The 24,786-nt window shown below is 50.4% G+C and overlaps 1 protein-coding gene across 3 annotated transcripts; it reads left to right on the top strand.

The window, feature by feature from the left end:
* Window positions 1–24,532, top strand: LOC147084894 (uncharacterized). 3 transcript variants are annotated; one of them, XM_085979281.1, is made up of 6 exons: window positions 1–199; window positions 4,454–4,498; window positions 12,914–13,036; window positions 16,265–16,349; window positions 19,949–20,057; window positions 24,386–24,532. In XM_085979281.1, exons 1-6 carry the CDS (start codon window positions 136–138, stop codon window positions 24,386–24,388), a joined length of 429 nt encoding a protein of 142 aa, XP_085835407.1. In that variant the 5' UTR covers window positions 1–135; the 3' UTR covers window positions 24,389–24,532. The 3 variants fall into 3 exon arrangements, with proteins under 3 accessions (XP_085835407.1, XP_085835408.1, XP_085835410.1); XM_085979282.1 differs by lacking the exon at window positions 4,454–4,498; XM_085979284.1 differs by lacking the exon at window positions 19,949–20,057.
* Window positions 24,533–24,786: the final 254 nt, after the last annotated feature.

The raw sequence follows: 24,786 nt of genomic DNA, 5'->3' as shown, positions 1-24,786 counted from the left end.
ACTTTGGATCCTTAGCAAGTTGATATCCGTCGGCAAGGATCCAAATTGAATGGTTGTAGACGTCTTGTATGCAATATTTCCCTGGATTCCACAAGCTCGTCGAGGGGTTGTCCCGGTTCACTCCCCGGAGCGGTGATGTGCTCTCTCGCTGGGCTCGCGCTGTCCCTGTGTCTTATTCTCCACAATTCACATCAGGCCGGTGAGCGCGACAGATTCAACCCACTCTCCGCCCACCCTCCGATTCAATCACGGCCCCCCTTCATGAGTCAGGGACCCTTTAAGATTTGAGGCGGTCTGTCGGAGGGGCAGTACTGAGGGAGCGCCGCACTGTCAGAGGGGCAGTACTGAGGGAGCACTGTACTGTCAGAGGGGCAGTACTGAGGGAGCACCGCACTATTGGAGGGGCAGTACTGAGGGAGGGAGTGCTGCACTGTCGGAGGGTGAGTACTGATAGGGTGCTGCACTGTCGGAGGGGCAGTACTGAGGGAGCGCTGCACTGTCGGAGGGGCAGTGCTGAGAGAGCGCCGCACTGTCGGAGGGGCAGTACTGAGGGAGCGCCGCACTGTCAGAGGGGCAGTACTGAGGGAGCACCGCACTATTGGAGGGGCAGTACTGAGGGAGGGAGTGCTGCACTGTCGGAGGGTGAGTACTGATAGGGTGCTGCACTGTCGGAGGGGCAGTACTGAGGGAGCGCTGCACTGTCGGAGGGGCAGTGCTGAGAGAGCGCCGCACTGTCGGAGGGGCAGTACTGAGGGAGCGCTGCACTGTCGGAGGGGCAGTACTGAGGGAGCGCTGCACTGTCGGAGGGGCAGTACTGAGGGAGCGCCGCACTGTCGGAGGGGCAGTACTGAGGGAGCGCTGCACTGTCGGAGGGGCAGTACTGAGGGAGCGCTGCACTGTTGGAGGGGCAGTACTGAGGGAGCGCTGCACTGTCGGAGGGGCAGTACTGAGGGAGCGCTGCACTGTCGGAGGGGCAGTACTGAGGGAGCGCCGCACTGTCGGAGGGGCAGTACTGAGGGAGCGTTAAAAGAGTCTATGCTTTAAGCAGATACCAGCTCCACAGCAGTTTATACAGACTCCGTTCCTTCTATCTCCTGATGACCCAGGAGCAGTGTTTGTGGAATCTGCACGTCAACAACAACAACAACTATCACTTATCCCGCGCCTTTAACATAGTAAAACGTCCCAAGGTGCTTCACAGGAGCGATTATCAAACACAATCTGATCCCGAGCCACGTAAGGAGATATTAGGACAGGTGACCAAAAGCTGGGTCAAAGAGGTCGGTTTTAAGGAGCGTCTTAAAGGGGGAGAGAGAGGCGGAGAGGTTTAGGGAGGGAATTCCAGAGCTCAGGGCCCCAGGCAGCTGAAGGCACGGCCGCCAATGGTGGAGCGATGGAAATCGGGGATGCTCAAGAGGCCAGAATTGGAGGAGGGCAGAGATCTCGGAGGGTTGTAGGGCTGGAGGAGGTTACAGAGATAGGGAGGGGGCGAGGGCCATGGAGGGATTTGAACAGGAGGATGAGAATTGTAGGGGCTGGAGGAGGTTACAGAGATAGGGTGGGGGCGAGGGGCCATGGAGAGATTTGAACAAGAGGATGAGAATTGTAGGGCTGGAGGAGGTTACAGAGATAGGGAGAGGGCGAGGGCCATGGAGGGATTTGAAGAGGAGGATGAGAATTGTAGGGGCTGGAGGATGTTACAGAGATAGGGAGAGGGCGAGGGCCATGGAGGGATTTGAAGAGGAGGATGAGAATTGTAGGGGCTGGAGGATGTTACAGAGATAGGGAGGGGGCGAGGGGCCATGGAGGGATTTGAAGAGGAGGATGAGAATTGTAGGGGCTGGAGGATGTTACAGAGATTACATACAGTGGTAGTGAATGGGAAGGGCTTTGAGTAGATTATGACTGTGTACAACTGGAGTGAATGGGAAGAAGTTTGGGACCATTGGGATTGTGTACAATGGGAGTGAATGGGAAGGGGTTTGGGTCCATTGGGATTGTGTACAGTGGGAATGAATGGGAAGGGGTTTGGGTCCATTGGGATTGTGTACAGTGGGAGTGAATGGGAAGGGGATTGTGTCCATTGGGATTGTGTACAGTGGGAGTGAATGGGAAGGGGTTTGGGTCCATTGGGATTGTGTACAGTGGGAGTGAGTGGGAAGGGGTTTGGGTCCATTGGGATTGTGTACAGTGGGAGTGAATGGGAAGGGGTTTGGGTCCATTGGGATTGTGTACAGTGGGAGTGAATGGGAAGGGGTTTGGGCCCATTGGGATTGTGTACAATGGGAGTGAACGGGAAGGGGTTTGGGTCCATTGGGATTGTGTACAGTGGGAATGAATGGGAAGGGGTTTGGGTCCATTGGGATTGTGTTCAGTGGGAGTGAATGGGAAGGGGATTGTGTCCATTGGGATTGTGTACAATGGGAATGAATGGGAAGGGGCTTGTGTCCATTGGGATTGTGTGCAGTGGGAGTGAATGGGAAGGGGTTTGTGTCCATTGGAATTGTGTACAGTGGGAGTGAATGGGAAGGGGTTTAGGTCCATTGGGATTGTGTGCAGTGGGAGTGAATGGGAAGGGGTTTGGGTCCATTGGGATTGTGTACAGTGGGAGTAAATGGGAATGGGTTTGGGTCCATTGGGATTGTGTACAGTGGGAGTGAATGGGAAGAGGTTTGGGTCAATTGGGATTGTGTACAGTGGGAGTGAATGTGAAGGGGTTTGGGTCCATTGGGATTGTGTATAGTGGGAGTGAATGGGAAGGGGTTTGGGTCCATTGGGATTGTGTACAGTGGGAGTGAATGGGAAGGGGTTTGGGTCCATTGGGATTGTGTACAGTGGGAGTGAATGGGAAGGGGTTTGGGTCCATTGGGATTGTGTACAGTGGGAGTGAATGGGAAGGGGTTTGGGTCCATTGGGATTGTGTACAGTGGGAGTGAATGGGAAGAGGTTGGGGTCCATTGGGATTGTGTACAGTGGGAGTGAATGGGAAGGGGTTTGGGTCCATTGGGATTGTGTACAGTGGGAGTGAATGGGAAGGGGTTTGGGTCCATTGGGATTGTGTACAGTGGGAGTGAATGGGAAGGGGTTTGGGTCCATTGGGATTGTGTACAGTGGGAGTGAATGGGAAGGGATTGGACCATTGGGATTGTGTACAGTGGGAGTGAATGGGAAGGGGTTTGTGTCCATTGGGATTGTGTACAGTGGGAGTGAATGGGAAGGGGTTTGGGTCCATTGGGTTTGTGTACAGTGGGAGTGAATGGGAAGGGGTTTGGGTCCATTGGGATTGTGTACAGTGGGAGTGAATGGGAAGGGGTTGGGATGTATTGGGATTGTGTACAGTGGGAGTGAATGGGAAGGGATTTGGTCCATTGGGTTTGTGTACAATGGGAGTGAATGGGAAGGGGTTTGGGTCCATTGGGTTTGTGTACAGTGGGAGTGAGTGGGAAGGGGTTTGGGTCCATTGGGATTGTGTACAGTGGGAGTGAATGGGAAGGGGTTGGGATGTATTGGGATTGTGTACAGTGGGAGTGAATGGGAAGGGATTTGGTCCATTGGGTTTGTGTACAATGGGAGTGAATGGGAAGGGGTTTGGGTCCATTGGGATTGTGTACAATGGGAGTGAATGGGAAGGGGTTTGGGTCCATTGGGATTGTGTACAGTGGGAGTGAATGGGAAGGGGTTTGGGTCCATTGGGATTGTGTACAATGGGAGTGAATGGGAAGGGGTTTGGGTCCATTGGGATTGTGTGCAGTGGGAGTGAATGGGAAGGGGTTTGGGTCCATTGGGATTGTGTACAGTGGGAGTGAATGGGAAGGGGTTTGGGTCCATTGGGATTGTGTACAGTGGGAGTGAATGGGAAGGGGTTTGGGTCCATTGGGATTGTGTACAGTGGGGGTGAATGGGAAGGGGTTTGGTTCTATTGGGATTGTGTACAGTGGGAGTGAATGGGAAGGGGTTTGGGTCCATTGGGATTGTGTACAGTGGGAGTGAATGGGAAGGGGTTTGGGTCCATTGGGATTGTGTACAGTGGGGGTGAATGGGAAGGGGTTTGGGTCCATTGGGATTGTGTACAGTGGGAGTGAATGGGAAGGGGTTTGGGTCCATTGGGATTGTGTACAGTGGGAGTGAATGGGAAGGGGTTTGGGTCCATTGGGATTGTGTACAGTGGAAGTGAATGGGAAGGGGTTTGGGTCCATTGGGATTGTGTACAGTGGGAGTGAATGGGAAGGGGTTTGGGTCCATTGGGATTGTGTACAGTGGGAGTGAATGGGAAGGGGTTTGGGTCCATTGGGATTGTGTACAGTGGGAGTGAATGGGAAGGGGTTTGGGTCCATTGGGATTGTGTACAGTGGGAGTGAATGGGAAGGGGTTTGGGTCCATTGGGATTGTGTACAGTATTGTTGAGTTCTCATGTCATTGATGATTCAGTTTCCAAATTGTGTTTGATTTGAAGGGTCTAAGCTGATGTCAAAATTTGCAGAATTCTTCGCTCCGATGAGTGAGTATTGAAGATTAATGACACATTTTTATGATTCTGATAGATGCATAAGCTGTATAAGGACAAACCTTCTGAAGACGAGCAAAACATATATCAGCTAAAAACTGTTATATCGCAGATTAAAGTTCCAATGTCCCATCAAACACTCCCAGAACAGGTACAGCACGGGGTTAGATACAGAGTAAAGCTCCCTCTACACTGTCCCCATCAAACACTCCCAGAACAGGTACAGCACGGGGTTAGATACAGAGTAAAGCTCCCTCTACACTGTCCCATCAAGCACTCCCAGGGCAGGTACAGCACGGGGTTAGATACAGAGTAAAGCTCCCTCTACACTGTCCCGTCAAACACTCCCAGGGCAGGTACAGCACGGGGTTAGATACAGAGTAAAGCTCCCTCTACACTGTCCCATCAAACACTCCCAGGGCAGATACAGCACGGGGTTAGAGACAGAGTAAAGCTCCCTCTGCACTGTCCCATCAAACACTCCCAGGGCAGGTACAGCACGGGGTTAGATACAGAGTAAAGCTCCCTCTACACTGTCCCATCAAACACTCCCAGGGCAGGTACAGCACGGGGTTAGATACAGAGTAAAGCTCCCTCTACACTGTCCCATCAAACAGTCCCAGGGCAGGTACAGCACGGGTTAGATACAGAGTTAAGCTCCCTCTACACTGTCCCATCAAACACTCCCAGGGCAGGTACAGCACGGGGTTAGATACAGAGTAAAGCTCCCTCTACACTGTCCCATCAAACACTCCCAGGGCAGGTACAGCACGGGGTTAGATACAGAGTAAAGCTCCCTCTACACTGTCCCCATCAAACACTCCCAGGGCAGGTACAGCACGGGTTAGATACAGAGTAAAGCTCCCTCTACACTGCCCCATCAAACACTCCCAGGGCAGGTACAGCACGGGGTTAGATACAGAGTAAAGCTCCCTCTACACTGTTCCATCAAACACTCCCAGGGCAGGTACAGCACGGGGTTAGATACAGAGTAAAGCTCCCTCTACACTGTCCCATCAAATACTCTCAGGGCAGGTACAGCACGGGGTTAGATACAGAGTAAAGCTCTCTCTACACTGTCCCATCAAACACTCCCAGGGCAGGTACAGCGCGGGTTAGATACAGAGTAAAGCTCCCTCTACACTGTCCCATCAAACACTCCCAGGGCAGGTACAGCATGGGGTTAGATACAGAGTAAAGCTCCCTCTACACTGTCCCCATCAAACACTCCCAGGGCAGGTACAGCACGGGGTTAGATACAGAGTAAAGCTCCCTCTACACTGTCCCATCAAACACTCCCAGGGCAGGTACAGCACGGGGCTAGATATAGAGTAAAGCTCCCTCTACACTGTCCCGTCAAACACTCCCAGGGCAGGTACAGCACGGGGTTAGATACAGAGTAATGCTCCCTCTACACTGTCCCATCAAACACTCCCAGGACAGGTACAGCACGGGGTTAGATACAGAGTAAAGCTCCCTCTACACTGTCCCATCAAACACTCCCAGGTCAGGTGTGGTGTATGTAACCTGTACCACCTTAAGAGACTACCTTAAGAGATGGACTACTTTCTCTTGGCTACTGTATATTGTAGTACCGGTGGTGACCACACCGGGATATAAACTCTGTGTAGTAATTTGCTAAGCAGTTCAGCCCTGACCTTCGATTCGTAAAGACCTGTTTAAGTTATTCTTGTTGTCTGTGTCCAGTGATTTAGAATAAACATATCTGGGACACTCAGACTCAACAGTGGCGATGAGTCCGATCTTACCCTGCGGCAGTTTTGCATCCAAGGCAGCTTCGTCCTCAGAACGGGCGTCGAGAAGAGGCATCCGCCCTCATCATCCTGCTGAGCACCGCATCGCACGGGAGGCATCGAGAACCCGGGTTGAAATTACTGGCCACGAAGTCCTCCATCAGCGACAGGCAGTGATCATCCTTCTACCACGGTGGTGGGTAAGCCGATCTAGCGACACGGGCAGAAAGTCGGCCGCGTTGTCAGTGGAGAAGGGGAGGGAAACCGGAGGAAAAAGGGCGGAGAACTCGACCGCAGCCGGTGAAAAGGGCCGGGCTGCAATCGGGGCCGAGAGGCGCAGCGACAAGGGCAGCGTTAATGCCACGAGAACCGCGGAGAACTCGACCGCAGCCGGTGTAAAGGGCCGGGCTGCAATCGGGGCTGAGAGGCGCAGCAACGAGGGAAGCGTTAATGCCCATGAGAACCGCAGGGGAACAAAAGCAGCGTCGGTGAAATTAAGAACCGCTGGGAGGCGAGAACGGCAACAGCGCGGTAATCGCCATTGTAGCCAGCGGGGGAAGAAGACCAGCGCGGGAAGCCGCCATTTTAGTCGGCGGGGGAAGAAGACAAGCGCGGGAAAAGCCGCCAAGCGCGGGAAGCCGCCATTTTAGTTGGGGGGGGGAAGAAGACAAGCGCGGGAAACCGCTATTTTGGGAAAATAAAATATTTAAAGAAACTCTCAAGGATGCCTAAACACGGTAACATCACTGCTTTTGATAGCGATGTTGAAGATTGGGCCACGTATGTAGAACGCATTGGAGTTTATTGTACAGCAAATGCGGTACCAGATGATAAGAAAGCAATAACCTTATTAAACTCAATGGGTGCGAAGACGTACGGGTTATTGAGGCACCTTGTAACACCAGATAAACCGGCGGATCAGACTTTCGCGAATATTGTTACTATCCTGCAAGAACATTTAAACCCCACGCTGCTGCTGATAGCGGAACGATTTAAATTTTACAGAAGAACGCAGCTGAAAGAGGAAAGCAACGCTGAATTCTTAATTGAACTGCGCAAGCTATCAAAGTACTGTCAGTTTGGTACAGGACTAGCAGACGCTCTGAGAGATAAATTCGTGTGTGGATTACTAAAAGAAGGAACTCAAAAGCGACTGCTAGAGGAAAAGGACCTTACGCTTGATAAAGCTGTCACCATTGCAGCATCGCACGAGGCCGCAGCAAGAGGCACCACGGAAATGCAGCTAAGGTCATCGGAACTCAGCACCAATCGGATGGCATTGGGTGCAGTAAAGTGTTATCGTTGCGGAAGGACAACGCACGATCAGAACCAGTGCTGGTTCAAAAATCAGGAATGCAGAAAATGTGGCAGGCTAGGTCACATAGCTAAAGTATGCCGGTCAGGAAAGAAGACCAGCAACAAAAAGTCACCACAGGAAAAGTGCAAAAAGGTACACAAGGTGACAGAGAACAGTTCGGATGAACAGAAAACGGATTCAGACTCCAGCAGTAAGGAACTGGGTTGTCTAAGAATACATAATGTGGGTAACACAGCAGACCACCAAACTATCTGGGTCACACTTCAGATAGCAGGAGTCCAAGTGAAGATGGAATTGGACACTGGATCGGCATTGACGGTCATGAATAAGCAAGATTACAAAAGGTTATTTCCACACATTCCCCTAAGGGATACAGAGATTGTATTGAAAACATACACGGGGCAAAGAGTATACCCCATCGGAAAGATAAAGGTAAAGGTGGTCCACAAGGGTAAAGAAAGCCGAGGAATGGACTTATATGTGTTACCTGAGGGAGGTCCACCACTACTGGGACGGGAATGGATCAGGAGAATAAATATGGACTGGCATTCCTTAAAAGCACTAACTGTAGATTCCGGTAAAAAGGACAATGTCAAACCTAAATGACTGTCCAGAATATTGGACGATGCTAAAGAGGTGTTCCAGCAGGGACTGGGAACACTGAAAGGAATTACGGCAAACATCAAGGTTGAAGAACATGCAAACCCGAAATTTTTCAAAGCTAGACCGGTACCTTATGCGATACGACCTGCTGTGGAAGCTGAGCTGGAGGGACTAGAACGTTCCGGAGTACTGTCAAAGGTGAACTGGAGTGAATGGGCTACGCCCATTGTTCCCATCATGAAGCGTTCATCGAGTAACAAGCCGGGGGAACCGGGGAAGGTTCGCATCTGTGGCGATTTCAAGATCACTGTTAATCCGGTGCTTCACACGGTGCAATATCCGCTTCCACGGATTGAGGATATTTTCGCTTCGTTGTCTGACGGGAAACACTTCACCAAGATAGACCTGGCGCAGGCGTACTTACAGATGGAAGTTGATGAAGCCCAACGCATTACCGGCACCCGGCTACCGACCATAGAACATATATATCAGAAACGCTGCCTACGGAGGGCACGGTCCATCATCAAAGACCCTACCCACCCCAGCCACAGTCTGTTCGCCCTCCTACCATCTGGAAGACGCTACAGATGCATTCGCACCCGTACGACCAGATTTAGGAACAGCTTCTTTCCCAGGGCTGTCATCCTACTGAACTCCACAAATAAACACTAAAGCCTGCACATCTGCCGATGCACTTTATTATGGTCATATTTATGCTAATACATATGTACAAATGTATGTTGAAATGTTTAAGTGTCCTAATCCAAATTGTACACTCTCGGGAGCCGCAAGCCTACATTTCGTTGTACTGCACTTGTGCACTAACAATGACAATAAAAGTTGATTCGATTTGATTTGATTTTGATTTCATAAGGGCTTATATCGGTATAATAGACTGGTTTTTGGAGTGGCATCGGCTCCAGCGATTTGGCAAAGGGCCATGGAGCAGGTATTACAGGGAATTCCAGGCACACAATGCTACCTGGACGACATTCTGATTACAGGAGATGATGATGAGGAACACCTTACTGTTAAGTCTGTGAGTTGTTCAAGTAATTAATACTCAGACTTAATCAGTAACAATAAAACAGGTCTTTACTGGTTGGAGGTAGGGACTATACTGAATACAAGATTACTGCACAGTGCTTATATACCGGTGTGTTCACCCCCGGTACTACGTCTACAGCAGCCTGAGAAAGTAGTACATCTCTTAAGGTGGAACAGGCTTAAGCTCTCTTAAGGTGGAACAGGTTACATACACAACACTCCTCCCTTCTTAGCTTTATAGTCACCCCCCCATTTAACATAACGTAATAACATATATACATAGATAACTTCATGTTTAACGTAACATATCACAGATTCAGTCTCTGCGGAAAACAGTTCAATCTCTGTGGTGTAGTCGGTTCACGTTACTCATTCAATAGTCCTTTCATGGATTTAACAGCTTGAACTTCCGAACTGATTTGGCTCCGTTCGGAGGGACCACGTGTGTGATCTGGTAGAGGTGATAATGGTTCAGATGGGTCATCTTCTGTTTTTACTTTTCCTTTTCTGCTCCTTGGAGACTCTCTGGGCTCCATTGTCAGCTGCCACAGCTGCCAGCTGCATGCGCAGTTCCTCCTTCTCTTCCTCCTGTTTCCGTCGTAGAGCCAGCTTCTCCCGATGTTCCGTAGACTTTTGGTGCTCCTCCATGATTTCTGCACTTTGGGAGTCGAAGTTACAAGCTGGGCAGGACAGGACATCGTAATATTCGGTGTCGTCCACCAGGTCATGGTAATATTCGGTGTCGTCCAGAGCTAGACCAGTGAGAGGGTCGTCTATTTCCTCCATACCCAGCTGGACGTTAGCCAGCTCTTGAAGCCGCCATCTTGGATAGCAGTAAAAAAAAAAAATCTGAGAAAGTAGTACATCTCTTAAGGTGGAACAGGCTTAAGCTCTCTTAAGGTGGAACAGGTTACATACACAACACTTACAAATTTGGAACAGGTGCTCACCAGATTGAAAGAATATGGACTTCGAGTAAATCGCCAGAAATGTGAGTTCTTTCAGAAGCAAATCTCGTACTGTGGTCACGTCATTGACCAGGAGGGGCTTCATAAGTCTCCTGACAAGATCGAAGCTGTTGTGAAGGCTCCCGCTCCGGAAAATGTATCCCAGTTGAGGTCGTTCCTAGGGTTGATTAACTATTACCATAAGTTTCTGCCAAATTTATCCACGGTGCTACACCCGCTGAACGCTCTTTTGCAGAAGGGAGTGCCATGGAAGTGGAGCGAGGACTGTAAGCGGGCCTTTCACAAAGGCAAGGCACTGATCACCTCTAAGGAAGTGTTGGCTCACTTTAACCCAACGCTGCCTATTCGTTTAGCTTGTGATGCTTCTCCATATGGTATTGGGGCAGTACTCTCACATAAGTTGCCAAATGGCTTGGAAAGACCAGTCGCGTTCGCATCCAGATCATTGACCTCCGCTGAGCGCAACTATGCTCAGATAGATAGGGAGGCTCTCAGCCTCGTGTGGGGAGTAAAAAAATTTAATCATTACCTGCAAGGGCAAAAGTTTACGCTGCTGACAGACCACCAGCTGTTGGTTTCCATTTTTAACCCTAAGAAGGCTGTTTCGGTGATGACAGCACAGAGGCTCCAGAGATGGTCCCTTTTCCTAGGGGCACATCAATATCAGATCGAATTCAAAGGTACAAAGCAACATGGTAATGCTGATGGGCTGTCGCGCCTGCCACTACCTACAGCGGAAGAGGCACCGACAGTTGACCCTGTTGAGTTATTTCACTCGACCATCATCGAATGTTTACCAGTCACCAATGCAAGTATTGAAAGAGAAACCAGGAACGACCCGACACTGTCCCGGGTCTACGAAGTGACAGTGAAGGGATGGCCAGCACATGGTGATCCACTGTTACCGGCATTCTCAGCAAGACGAGAACAGCTGTCCGTCTGTCAAGGAACATTGATGTATGGAACAAGGGTGATTATTCCTCCTAAATTAAGGGAGAGAGTTCTAAAGGAACTGCATGAAGGTCATCTGGGGGGAGTCAAGATGAAAAGCCTTGCTAGGGCTTATGTGTGGTGGCCAGGTATCGACCAACAAATAGAGGATCTGACTAAAAGCTGCTCAGGGTGCCAAAAAGTTCAAAATGCACCTCCAATTGCACCGCTGCATCCACGGGAATGGCCTTCAACCCCATGGCAACGTGTACATATTGACTTCGCAGGTCCATTCATGGACTCCATGTTTTTAATTGCGGTGGACGCACATTCTAAATGGCCAGAAGTGATTAAGATGGCGACCACTACCTCGGAAAAGACGATCGCAGTTCTAAGAACGATATTCGCAAGAAATGGATTGCCAGAACAAATATGTTCAGACAACGGACCGCAGTTCGTGTCAGAAGAATTCCAGAAATTCATGAAGAAGAATGGGGTGAAACATTATACCTCTGCCCCATATCATCCGGCTACAAATGGGTTGGCCGAGAGATTTGTACAAACGTTCAAAAAGGCGATAAAGGCCATGAGCGAAGACCAGATTCCACTACAACACAAGGTGGACAATTTCCTAATGGCATATCGAAACGCCACTCATGCAGTGACAAATCAAAGCCCTGCCATGATGTTCTATAACAGGAGGTTGCAGTCCAGGTTGGACTTGTTAAAACCAAATGTGCGGAGGGAAGTCGAAAACAAACAGTTCCAGCATATAAATAACAAGACCACTCGGAGTTTCGAAATAGGACAACCAGTGTTAGCCCGGGACTATAAGAATGATAAATGGCAATCTGGAACAATTCGTGCCAGACAAGGACCCCTGATGTACACGGTGGATATTGGTGAAAACGTAATACGACGTCATGCTGACCAACTTGTAGAATCGAGAACAAGGGTCGAACCCATGACTACGACAGAGACACCAGTGGAAGAAGTTAGTGAACCTGAAGCATCTACCTCAGACGCCAATGTACCTGATGATGTCCAATCCAAAAGAAATCAACTAGATGAGTCACCCCAGCAACGAGAATCAGAGACCCCTGAAAGGCGTTATCCAACTCGGATCAGGAGGCCTCCTCAGAGACTGAATCTTTGAACAGTTTTGCATGAAGTTGTATATATGTTATCCATGTTATGTTTAAATTGGGATGTACACTGTTAAGCTAAAAAGGGAGGAATTGTGGTGTATGTAACCTGTACCACCTTAAGAGACTACCTTAAGAGATGGACTACTTTCTCTTGGCTACTGTATATTGTAGTACCGGTGGTGACCACACTGGTATATAAACTCTGTGTAGTAATTTGCTAAGCAGTTCAGCCCTGACCTTCGATTAGTAAAGACCTGTTTAAGTTATTCTTGTTGTCTGTGTCCAGTGATTTAGAATAAGCATATCTGGGACACTCAGACTCAACAGCAGGTACAGCACGGGGTTAGATACAGAGTAAAGCCCCCTCTACACTGTCCCGTCAAACACTCCCAGGGCAGGTACAGCACAGGGTAAGATACAGAGTAAAGCTCCCTCTACACTGTCCCATCAAACAATCCCCAGGGTTCCCAGAGTGCGAGTGGACAATGCCTGGCCCAGTGCCTCGTCCATCAGGGTGCGGACCCCTCTGTACCTTCTGTCTGGGGGGCAGGAATCGAACACCAGCTCGCGTAGAGTGAACGCCGATTGCGCTGATGATGAACGTGATGATGTGCCTGATGAGATCCTTCCCTCTCCTCCAGAATGCGGTTTTGCCAACACGTCCACTTCCTGTGGCGAAGGTCAAGGCAACAATCATGAGCTTGTGTGCAACAACATTGGATGCTGTTTTGCCAATCACACCTGCTACAAGAAGTCGATTAACAGTAAGTCCCATCCAACCGCCACTGATTGTCTCCTTCATCTGCGGTCAGGGATAACACTGGGTGCAAGGGCATCTCAAAGACCATATTGTGTGGGGATAGGGAATTGAAGAGTTGTATCATCTCTGATCAGGTGTCAGCCTTGATTCAATGGCTCGCAAAAGGTCGGGGCTTCAAGCCTCCACTCCAGAGGCTCGAGCCCCATAATCCAGGCCCACACTCCCCGGTGCCAGTACTGAGGGAGCGCTGCACTGTCGGAGGTAGATGTATATACTCGAGGACTTGAGCTCCATAATCCAGGCCCACACTCCCCGGTGCCAGTACTGAGGGAGCGCTGCACTGTCAGAGGTAGATGTATATACTCTAGGACTCGAGCCCCATAATCCAGGCCCACACTCCCCGGTGCCAGTACTGAGAGAGCGCTGCACTGTCGGAGGTAGATGTATATACGCTAGGACTCGAGCTCCATAATCCAGGCCCACACTCTCCGGTGCCAGTACGGAGGGAGCGCAGCACTGTTGGAGATAGATGTATATACTCCAGGACTCGAGCCCCATAATCCAGGCCCACACTTCCCGGTGCCAGTACTGAGGGAGCGCTGCACTGTCGGAGGTAGATGTATATACTCTAGGACTGGAGCCCCATAATCCAGGCCCACTATCCCGGGTGCCAGTACTGAGGGAGCGCTGCACTGTCGGAGGTAGATGTATATACTCTAGGACTCGAGCTCCATAATCTAGGCCCACACTCCCCGGTGCCAGTACTGAGGGAGCGCTGCACTATCGGAGGTAGATGTATATACTCTAGGACTCGAGCCCCATAATCCAGGCCCACACTCCCCAGTGCCAGTACTGAGGGAGCGCTGCACTGTCGGAGGTAGATGTATATACTCTAGGACTCGAGCTCCATAATCCAGGCCCACACTCCCCGGTGCCAGTACTGAGGGAGCGTTGCACTGTCGGAGGTAGATGTATATACTCTAGGACTCGAGCCCCATAATCCAGGCCCACACTCCCCGGTGCCAGTACTGAGGGAGTGCTGCACTGTCGGAGGTAGATGTATATACTCTAGGACTCGAGCCCCATAATCCAGGCCCACACTCCCCGGTGCCAGTACTGAGGGAGCGCTGCACTGTCGGAGGTAGATGTATATACTCTAGGACTCGAGCTCCATAATCCAGGCCCACACTCCCCAGTGCCAGTACTGAGGGAGCACTGCACTGTCGGAGGTAGATGTATATACTCTAGGACTCGAGCCCCATAATCCAGGCCCACACTCCCCGGTGCCAGTACTGAGGGAGCGCTGCACTGTCGGAGGTAGATGTATATACTCTAGGACTCGAGCCCCATAATCCAGGCCCACACTCCCCGGTGCCAGTACTGAGGGAGCGCTGCACTGTCGGAGGTAGATGTATATACTCTAGGACTCGAGCCCCATAATCCAGGCCCACACTTCCCGGTGCCAGTACTGAGGGAGCGCTGCACTGTCGGAGGTAGATGTATATACTCTAGGACTCGAGCCCCATAATCCAGGCCCACACTCCCCGGTGCCAGTACTGAGGGAGCGCTGCACTGTCGGAGGTGCCGCCTTTCAGATGAGATGTTAAACCGAGGCCCTGTCTGCTCTCTCAGGTGGACGTAAAAGATCCCACGGCCACTATTGGAAGAAGAGCGGGGGAGACTAGTAAATGTTGGTGTTCAGAGAGATTTGGGTGTCCTCGTGCAAGAAACACAGAAAGCGAGCATGCAGGTACAGCGAGCAATAAGGAAGGCAAATGGCATGTTGGCCTTTATTGCAAGAGGGTTGGAGTATAAGAGTGAGGAAGTCTTGCTACAATTGTACAGGGCCTTGGGGAGACCACACCTGGAGTACTGTGCACAGTTCTGGTCTCCTTATCTAAGGAAGGAGATACTTGCCTTGGAGGCGGTGCAACGAAGGTTCACTAGATTGATTCCTGGGATGAGAGGGTTGTCCTATGAGGAGAGATTGTGTAGATTGGGCCGATACTCTCTGGAGTTTAGGAGAATGAGAGGTGATCTCATTGAAACGTACAAGATTCTGAGGGGGATTGACAGGGTCGATGCTGAGAGGCTGTTTCCCCCCTGGCTGGAGAGTCTCGAACCAGGGGTCACAGTCTCAGGATAAGGGGTCGGCCATTGAGGACTGAGATGAGGAGGAATTTCTTCACTCAGAGGGCGGTGAATCTTTGGAATTCTCTGCCCCAGAGGGCTGTGGAGGCTCAGTCATTGAGTATATTCAAGGCCGAGATCGATAGATTTTTGGACTCTCGGGGAATCGAGGGATATGGGGATCGGGCAGGAAAGTGGAGTTGAGGTCGAAGATCAGCCGCGATCTTATTGAATGGCGGAGCAGGCTCGAGGGGCCGAATGGCTGACTCCTGTTTCTATGTTTTTTTAAATCGTTTCTGGGATGTGGGCATCGCTGGCAAGGCCAGCATTTATTGCCCATCCCGAGTTGCCCTCGAGAAGGTGGTGGTGAGCCGCCTTCTTGAACCGCTGCAGTCCGTGTGGTGAAGGTACTCCCACAGTGCTGTTAGGGAGGGAGTTCCAGGATTTGGACCCAGCCACAATGAAGGATCGGCCGATATATTTCTAAGTCAGGATGGTGTGTGACTTGGAGGGGAACTTGGAGGTGGTGGTGTTCCCATGCGCCTGCTGCCCTTGTCCTTCGAGGTGGAAGAGGTGGCGGGTTTGGGAGGTGCTGCCGAAGAAGCCTTGGCGAGTTGCTGCAGTGCATCTTGTAGATGGTCCACACTGCAGCCACGGTGCGCCGGTGGTGGAGGGAGTGAATGTTTAAGGTGGTGGATGGGGTGCCGATCAAGCGGGGCTGCTTTGTCCTGGATGGTGTCGAGCTTCTTGAGTGTTGTTGGAGCTGCACTCATCCAGGCAAGTGGAGAGTATTCCATCACACTCCTGACTTGTGCCTTGTAGATGGTGGAAAGGCTTTGGGGAGTCAGGAGGTGAGACACTCGCCGCAGAATACCCAGCCTCTGACCTGCTCTTGTAGCCACAGTATTTATATGGCTGGTCCAGTTCAGTTTCAGGTCAACGGTGACCCCCAGGATGTTGATTGTGGGGCATTCGGCGATGGTAATACCTACTTCATATGCTTTTATCTAAATCTAAGAGAATGGATTCAACAAGATATTGGTCGCGGGAGAAGGTGATTTTCTGTTGGCGCTAAGTTCTTGGTGTTTGTGTTTCTCCTCAGGTGAGAAGATGCTTCTCCACTATGGGGTCATGGTTGCCGTAGCTATCTTGGTGACAGCCTGTAGCTGTTGCATAATGTACCTGAGGTGAGTGTCCCGTGACGTTGGGTCCATTGCTTTAGTCGTGCTCTGGTTCACAACATCACCCATCGATTAAGCACGAGACTCTTGATGCTGAAGTAGACTGAACAGGCTTAATTCATAGAGTTGTTGTGGGGTGTTTTAAACCAACAGTCGACACAAGGTTTTACATCGATAGTCAACATAGAAACATAGAAGATAGGAGCAGGAGTAGGCCATTCGGCCCCTCGAGCCTGCTCCGCCATTCAATGCGATCATGGCTGATCATCCAAATTCAGTCCCCTGTCCCTGCTTTCTCCCCATATCCCTTGATCCCTTTAGCCTTAAGAAGTATATCTAACTCCTTCGGGAATATATTTAATGAATTGGCCTCTACTGCCTTCTGTGGTAGAGAATTCCACAGGTTCACCACTCTCTGGGTGAAGAAATTCCTCCTCATCCCTGTCCTAAATGGCTTACCCCTTATCCTTAGACTGCGACCCCTGGTTCTGGACTCCCCGACCATCGGGAACATCCTTCCTGCATCTAGTCTGTCTAGTCCTGTTAGAATTTTGTAAGTTTCAATGAGATCCCCTCTCATTCTTCTAAACTCTAGCGAATACAAGCCCAATCGACCCAATCTCTCCTCATACGTCATTCCTGCCATCCCAGGTATCAGTCTGGTGAATCTTCGCTGCACTCCCTCCATGGCAAGAACACCCTTCCTCAGATAAGGCGACCAAAACTGCACACAATACTCAAGGTGTGGTCTCACCAAGGCCCTGTACAACTGCAGCAAGACATCCTTGTTCCTGTACTCGAACCCTCTCGCTACGAAGGCCAACATACCATTTGCCTTCTTAACCGCCTGCTGCATCTGCATGCTTACCTTCAGCAACTGGTGCACAAGGACACCCAGGTCTCGTTGCACTTCTCCTTCTCCCAATCTATTGCCGTTCAGATAATAATCTGCCTTCCTGTTTTTGCCACCAAAGTGGATAACCTCGCATTTATCCACATTATACTGCATCTGCCATGCATCTGCCCAATCACCCAGCCTGTCCAAATCATACTGGAGTTTCTCGGCATCCTCCTCACAGCACACACGCCCACCCAGCTTTGTGTCATCTGCAAACTTGGAGATATGACATCTAGTTTCCTCGTCTAGATCATTAATATATATTGTGAATAGCTGGGGTCCAAGGACCGATCCTTGCAGTACCCCACTAGTCACTGCCTGCCACTCGGAAAAAGACCCGTTTATTCCACCTCTTTGCTTCCTGTCTGCCAACCAGTTCTCTATCCAAGTCAGTACCTTGCCCCCAATCCCATGTGCCTTAACTTTACACGCTAATCTCTTATGTGGGACCTTATCGAAAGCCTTCTGAAAGTCCAAATACACCACATCCACTGGTTCTCCCTTATCTATTTTACCAGTTACATCCTCAAAAAATTCCAGTAGATTAGTCAAGCACGATTTACCTTTTGTAAATCCATGTTGACTTTGTCTGATCCTGTCACTGTTTTCCAAGTGCTCTGCTATTACATCTTTTATAATGGACTCTACTGACAATTGCAAATAGCCGGATGTGGAACCATAAGAGGCCTAGGAGGATGTAAGTTCTGTTCTGGCAGGAAGGTAAAACAATGAGTTGGAAGTAAAGAGGCCGAGAGAGGCAGGAAAGGAGGACAATGAGTCAGAAGTACAATGTTGGTGAGACCCCAGCTGGCATAAACAAAGGTCATAGGTGCAACACCAGCTTGAGGGATAACGGACATATACTTTTCCGGTAATAGAGACGGTACTTTAATGTAACGCGGCATAGGCAACCAATCAGTGAAGATGCATGCGGGCCAAGGTCCAATCAGGTGGCAGGATTAAATTTTGAATGAGCTGGACATGTGAGTTGTAATGTATAAAAATGTTGTGTTTGCTGTACCAAGTTGGAAAAGTCTGGCTAGAGACAGAGCAGAGTGTCTCCCCACCGGTGCAATAAAGACAACTTGAGGAAGGATGTTCTCCTTACCTGAGGAAGGATGTTCTTGCCATGGAGGGAGTGCAGCGAAGATTCACCAGGCTGATACCTGGGATGGCAGGAATGACGTATGAGGAGAGATTGGGTCGATTGGGCTTATACTCACTGGAGTTTAGAAGAATGAGAGGGGATCTCATTGAAACTTATAAAATTCTAACAGGACTAGACAGACTAGATGCAGGAAGGATGTTCCCGATGGCGGGGGAGTCCAGAACCAGGGGTCACAGTCTGAGGATAAGGGGTAAGCCATTTAGGACTGAGATGAGGAGGAATTTCTTCACCCAGAGAGTGGCGAACCTGTGGAATTCTCTACCACAGAAGACAGTTGAGGCCAATTCATTAAATATATTCAAGAAGGAGTTAGATATATTTCTTAAGGCTAAAGGGATCAAGGGATATGGGGAGAAGGCAGGGACCGGGAACTGAATTTGGATGATCAGCCATGATCGCATTGAATGGCGGAGCAGGCTCGAGGGGCCGAATGGCCTAATCCTGCTCCTATCTTCTATGTTTCTATGTTTCTATGAATCCCGACAAGTGGGAGTCCCACCTCCAAAGGCTCCCCATTGGCAGAATCACCCCCATAGTTTCTGTGCTAGCCCTTGTTGTACGAAAGGAAGGAATTGTCCAGCTGGGAATAGGATGTAAATGAGGATGTGCCGTGTTATAAATCTCATCATCATGAAGAAACGACTCATGAAATAACACTGGGCGGCCAGCTGGTGGCGCCGTCCAAGGAGTATAAATACTCGGGCGTGGGCCCAGCTTGCTCAGGGTTAGAAACATAGAAACATAGAAGATAGGAGCAGGAGTAGGCCATTCGGCCCTTCGAGCCTGCTCCGCCATTCAATGAGATCATGGCTGATCATCCAAATTCAGTACCCTGTCCCTGCCTTCTCCCCATATCCCTTGATCACTTTAGCCTCAAGAAATATATCCAACTCTTTCTTGAATATATTTAATGAACTGGCCTCCACCACCCTCTGTGGTAGAGAATTCCACAGGTTCACCACTCTCTGGGTGAAGAAATTCCTCCTCATCTCAGTCCTAAATGGCTTACCCCTTATCCTTAGACTGTGACCCCTGGTTCTGGACTCCCCGGCCATCGGGAACATCCTTCCTGCATCTAGTCTGTCCAGTCCTGTTAGAATTTGATAAGTTTCAATGAGATCCCCTCTCATTCTTCTAAACTCCAGCGAGTATAAGCCCAATCGACCCAATCTCTCCTCATACGTCATTCCTGCCATCCCAGGTATCAGCCTGGTGAATCTTCGCTGCACTCCCTCCATGGCAAGAACATCATTCCTCAGATAAGGTGACCAAAACTGCACACAATACTCAAGGTGTGGTCTCACCAAGGCCCTGTACAACTGCAGCAAGACATCCTTGTTCCTGTACTCGAACCCTCTATTTTGTAAACAGGAACTAGTGAAGGACAACTAGACCTCCATGTTTTGAAACGAGTTGATTAAAGCCTTGCTTTATACTCGGATCAAGTGAGTTTTATTACGTCATCCTGTATGAGCCCCACAAGCACAGACAGTTGGCCAACTCGCTAACCGTCCTTTCTGTGACTCCGCCTTTTTGCAGGAAGTTCAGGAAACTGGGATCGAAGATGCAACAACTGGAGTGTCTGGAGAAGAGGATCCATCGCATTTTTGGCAGGAGGGTCCATTCCTGCAGGAGTTGTGCGTGCGAGGTGAGCGCGGGGCGCGGACCGGGACTCTTGGCTCCCAGGACGTGAGCGTCGCTGCGCAGGACAAAGAAAGAAGCAGAGCATTTTTGGAAATGGTGAGAGATTGGGGAATGTCGGTGTTCAGCGGGACCCGGGTGTCCCTGTCCACGAATCGCGGAAAGTTAGCAGGCAGGTGCAGCTAGCAATTCGGAAAGCAAATGGTATGTTGGCCTTCATTGCAAGAGGATTTGAGTACAGGAGCAAGGATGTCTTGCTACAGTTATACAGGGCCTTGAGTACTGTGGAGTACTATGCCAGGCATTGACTATCTCCAACAAACGAGAGTCTAACCATCTCCCCTTGACATTCAACGGCATTACCATCGCCGAATCCCCCACCATCAACATCCAAGGGGTCACCATTGACCAGAAACTTAACTGGACCAGCCACATAAATACTGTGGCAACAAGAGCAGGTCAGAGGCTGGGTATTCTGCAGCGAGTGTCTCACCTCCTGACTCCCCAAAGCCTTTCCACCATCTACAAGGCACAAGTCAGGAGTGTGATGGAATACTCTCCACTTTGCCTGGATGAGTGCAGCTCCAACAACACTCGAGAAGCTCGACACCATCCAGGACAAAGCAACCCGCTTGATCGGCACCCCATCCACCACCTTAAACATTCACTCCCTCCGCCACCGGCGCACCGTGGCTGCAGTGTGTACCATCTACAAGATGCACTGCAGCAACTCGCCAAGGCTTCTTCGGCAGCACCTCCCAAACCCGCGACCTCTTCCACCTCGAAGGACGAGGGCAGCAGGCGCACGGGGAACACCGCCACCTCCAAGTTCCCCTCCGAGTCACACACACACACCATCCTGACTTGGAAATATATCGGCCGATCCTTCATCGTCGCTGGGTCCAAATCCTGGAACTCCCTCCCTAACAGCGCTGTGGGAGCACCTTCACCACACGGACTGCAGCGGTTCAAGAAGGCGGCTCACCACCACCTTCTCGAGGGCAACTAGGGATGGGCAATAAATGCTGGGCTTGCCAGCGATGCCCACATCCCAGGAATGAATATATATTATAAGAAGATTTGAGTATAAGAGTAAAGATGTCATACTGCAATTATATAGGGCCCTGGTGAGACCACACCTGGAGTACTGTGTACAGTTTTGGTCTCCTTACCTAAGGAAGGATATACTTGCCATAGAGGGAGTGCAGCGAAGGTTCACCAGACTGGTTCCTGGGATGGGGGGATTGTCCTATGATGAGAGATTGAGTAGACTCGGCCTATATTCTCTAGAGTTTAGAAGAATGAGAGGTGATCTCATTGAAACATACACAATTCTTACAGGGCTTGACAGGGTCGATGCTGAGAGGCTGTTTCCCCCTGGACTGGAGAGTCTCGAACCAGGGGTCACAGTCTCAGGATAAGGGGTCGGCCATTGAGGACTGAGATGAGGAGGAATTTCTTCACTCAGAGGGCGGTGAATCTTTGGAATTCTCTGCCCCAGAGGGCTGTGGAGGCTCAGTCTATACTTGCATTGGAGGCAGTTCAGAGACGATTCACGAGGTTGATTCCGGAGATGAGGGGGTTTGACTTATGAAGAAAGGTTGAGCAGGTTGGGCCTATACTCATTGGAGTTTAGAAGAATGAGAGGGGATCTCATTGAAACATATAAGATTCTGAGGGGGCTCGACAGGGTAGATGCAGAGAGGATGTTTCCTCTCGTGGGGGAAGCTAGAACTCGGGGGCATAGTTTCAGAATAAGGGGCCACCCTTTTAAATCGGCAATGAGGAGGAATTTCTTCTCTGAGAGGGTCGTAACTCTGTGGAATCCTCTACCCCAGAGAGCTGTGGAGGCGGAGTCGCTCAATATATTCAAGGTGGAGACAGACAGATCTTTGAACGATAAGGGAGTCAAGGGTCAAGGGAAGTGGAGTTGAGGCCCAGATCAGATCAGCCATGATCTTATTGAATGGCGGAGCAGGCTCGAGGGGCCGAATGGCCGACTCCTGCTCCTACATCTTATGAGTCTTTGAGTGTATTCGAGACAGAGAGCAATCGATTCTTGAATATTAAGCGAATCAAGGGATATGGGGAGAGTGCAGGACAGTGGAGATGAGGCAGAAGATCAGCCAGGGTCTCACTGAATGGCGGAGCAGGCTCGAGGGGCCGAATGGTCGACTCCTGCTCCTATCTCTTAAGTTCTTAGGTTCTGAAGGCCGGCCTTTAGCTGGCTTTCGAGAAGGTGGTGGCGGGGGGCCTTCATCAGCAGTCCCGAGCGGTGAGGCGTTGCAGGACCAAGAGCCAACAATGGCGGACGAACGGGACTCGGTGTGAGTAAAACCGCGGGGCTGCAGAGTTCTTCAACTCTGTCACTGCAGAGTATTATATAAATGGTGCTAGATTGGGAAATGTTGATGGATAGAGGGACCTGGGTGTCCTTGTGCACCGGTCACTGAAAGCAAACATGCAGGTGCAGCAAGCAGTTAGGAAGGCCGATGGTATGTTGGCCTTCGTAGCGAGAGGATTCGAGTACAGGAACAAGGCAACATAGAAGATAGGAGCAGGAGTAGGCCATTCGGCCCCTCGAGCCTGCTCCGCCATTCAATGTGATCATGGCTGATCATCCAAATTCAGTGCCCTGTCCCTGCTTTCTCCCCATATCCCTTGATCCCTTTAGCCTTAAGAAATATATCCAACTTCTTCTTGAATATATTTAATGAATTGGCTTCTACTGCCTTCTGTGGTAGAGAATTCCACAGGTTCACCGCTCTCTGGGTGAAGAAATTCCTCCTCATCTCTGTCCTAAATGGCCTACCCCTTATCCTTAGACTGTGACCCCTGGTTCTGGACTCCCCGACCATCGGGAACATCCTTCCTGCATCTAGTCTGTCCAGTCCTGTCAGAATTTTATAAGTTTCAATGAGATCCCCTCTCATTCTTCTAAACTCCAGCGAGTATACGCCCCATCAACCCAATCTCTCCTCATACGTCATTCCTGCCATCCCAGGTATCAGTCTGGTGAATCTTCGCTGCACTCCCTCCATGGCAAGAACATCCTTCCTCAGATAAGGCGACCAAAACTGCACACAATACTCAAGATGTGGTCTCACCAAGGCCCTGTACAACTGCAGCAAGACATCCTTGTTCCTGTACTCGAATCCTCTCGCTACGAAGGCCAACATACCATTTGCCTTCTTAACCGCCTGCTGCACCTGCACAAGAAGGAGGTCTTACTACAGTTATACAGGGCCTTGGTGAGACCACACCTGGAGTACTGTGTGCAGTTTTGTTCTCCTTACCTAAGGAAGGATGTTCTTGCCATAGAGGGAGTGCAACGAAGGTTCACCAGACTGATTCCTGGGATGGCAGGACTGTCGTATGAGGAGAGATTGGGTCGAGTAGGCCTGTATTAGTAGAGTTTTGAAGAATGGTGAAGTCAAGATGGCGGCCGTGACGGTCCGGTGCTGAGATCGCTCTCCTTGTTTCGGGCGGCCAGCTCTCGCCGCTCGCTCCCGCAACCGGAGCGAGGTGCTCGGCGAGTCCGGCAGAGACAGCGCAGCGCGGTGAACAGCAGCAGCAGCCAAGCCGACCCGCTGGAGCACATCGGCCGGCGGCTCCTCGGCGGGAAGGAATTCCGACTGGGAGGAGGGGAGCCGAGCATGGCGGCCAGAGGCCGACCCGCGAAGAGAGAGAAGTAGGCCCCGGGGCCGTGGAGCGTGGAGCCGGCGAACGGTGAAGAGGAGGACGGAGCGGCTGAGGGACATCGTGCTCCCACTGCCACGGGAAGCCATTGTATTGACGCTGAACGCGGCGCTGTATGTATAGCTGACGCGTCCCGACGGGGAAGAAGCATTCCATTGTACTTGTTACATATGGCAAATGAATCTAATCTGAATCTGAATCTGAGAGGGGGATCTCGTGGAAACGTATAAAATTCTGACAGGGCTAGGCAGACTGGATGCAGGGAGGATGTTTCCCCTGGCTGGGGGGGTCTAGAACGAGGGGGTCACACAGTCTCAGGATACGGGGTGGGACATTTAGGACTGAGATGAGGAGAAATTTCTTCACTCAGAGGGTGGTGAACCTGTGGAATTCTCTACCACAGAAGGCTGCGGAGGCCAAGTCACTGAATATATTTAAGAAGGAGATCGATAGATTTCTAGACACAAAAGGCATCAAGGGGTATGGGGGAGAGAGCGGGAATATGGTATTGAGATAGAGGATCAGCCATGATCATATTGAATGGCGGAGCAGGCTCGAAGGGACGAATGGCCGACTCCTGCTCCTATTTTTCCATGTTTCCATGTTTCTCTGATCCAATATCTCTTTGATTTGCAGTAACGATTCACAACCAGCCAACAGATGACTTGCCCACATCGAGACAGAGATGGACATGGACGTCGTGGAACTGTGCTGATATATATTGGCATCGCTGAATGTCTATCCCTCTCTATAGCTCAATAAACTGAGAAATCTATCGCAAAGACTAACCGAGTGTCTGTCTGATGTGCAGTTATTCTACTGAGCAGAATTTATTTGTAATTTGTTCCTGGGATGTGGGCGTCGCTGGCAAGGCCCAGCATTTATTGCCCATCCCTAGTTGCCCCTTGAGAAGGTGGTGGTGAGCCACCTTCTTGAACCGCTGCAGTCCGTGTGGTGAAGGTGCTCCCACAGAGCTGTTAGGGAGGGAGTTCCAGGATTTTGACCCAGCGACGATGAAGGATCGGCCGATATATTTC

This window comes from Somniosus microcephalus, unplaced genomic scaffold, assembly GCF_052327205.1.
Source record: "Somniosus microcephalus isolate GS21.2 unplaced genomic scaffold, FLI_Smic_1.0 unresolved_chr9, whole genome shotgun sequence".
Classification (NCBI taxonomy): Eukaryota; Metazoa; Chordata; class Chondrichthyes; order Squaliformes; family Somniosidae; genus Somniosus; species Somniosus microcephalus.
This window is presented reverse-complemented; position numbering and strand designations above follow the sequence as displayed.

Bases quoted from the DNA above. Each gene is read 5' to 3' on its own strand.
- LOC147084894 (XM_085979281.1), top strand. From the start codon at position 136: ATGTGCTCTCTCGCTGGGCTCGCGCTGTCCCTGTGTCTTATTCTCCAC. The intron at 13,037-16,264 runs GTAAGTCCCATC...GTTTCTCCTCAG, and splicing joins CTACAAGAAGTCGATTAACA to GTGAGAAGATGCTTCTCCAC. The intron at 16,350-19,948 runs GTGAGTGTCCCG...GCCTTTTTGCAG, and splicing joins TGTTGCATAATGTACCTGAG to GAAGTTCAGGAAACTGGGAT.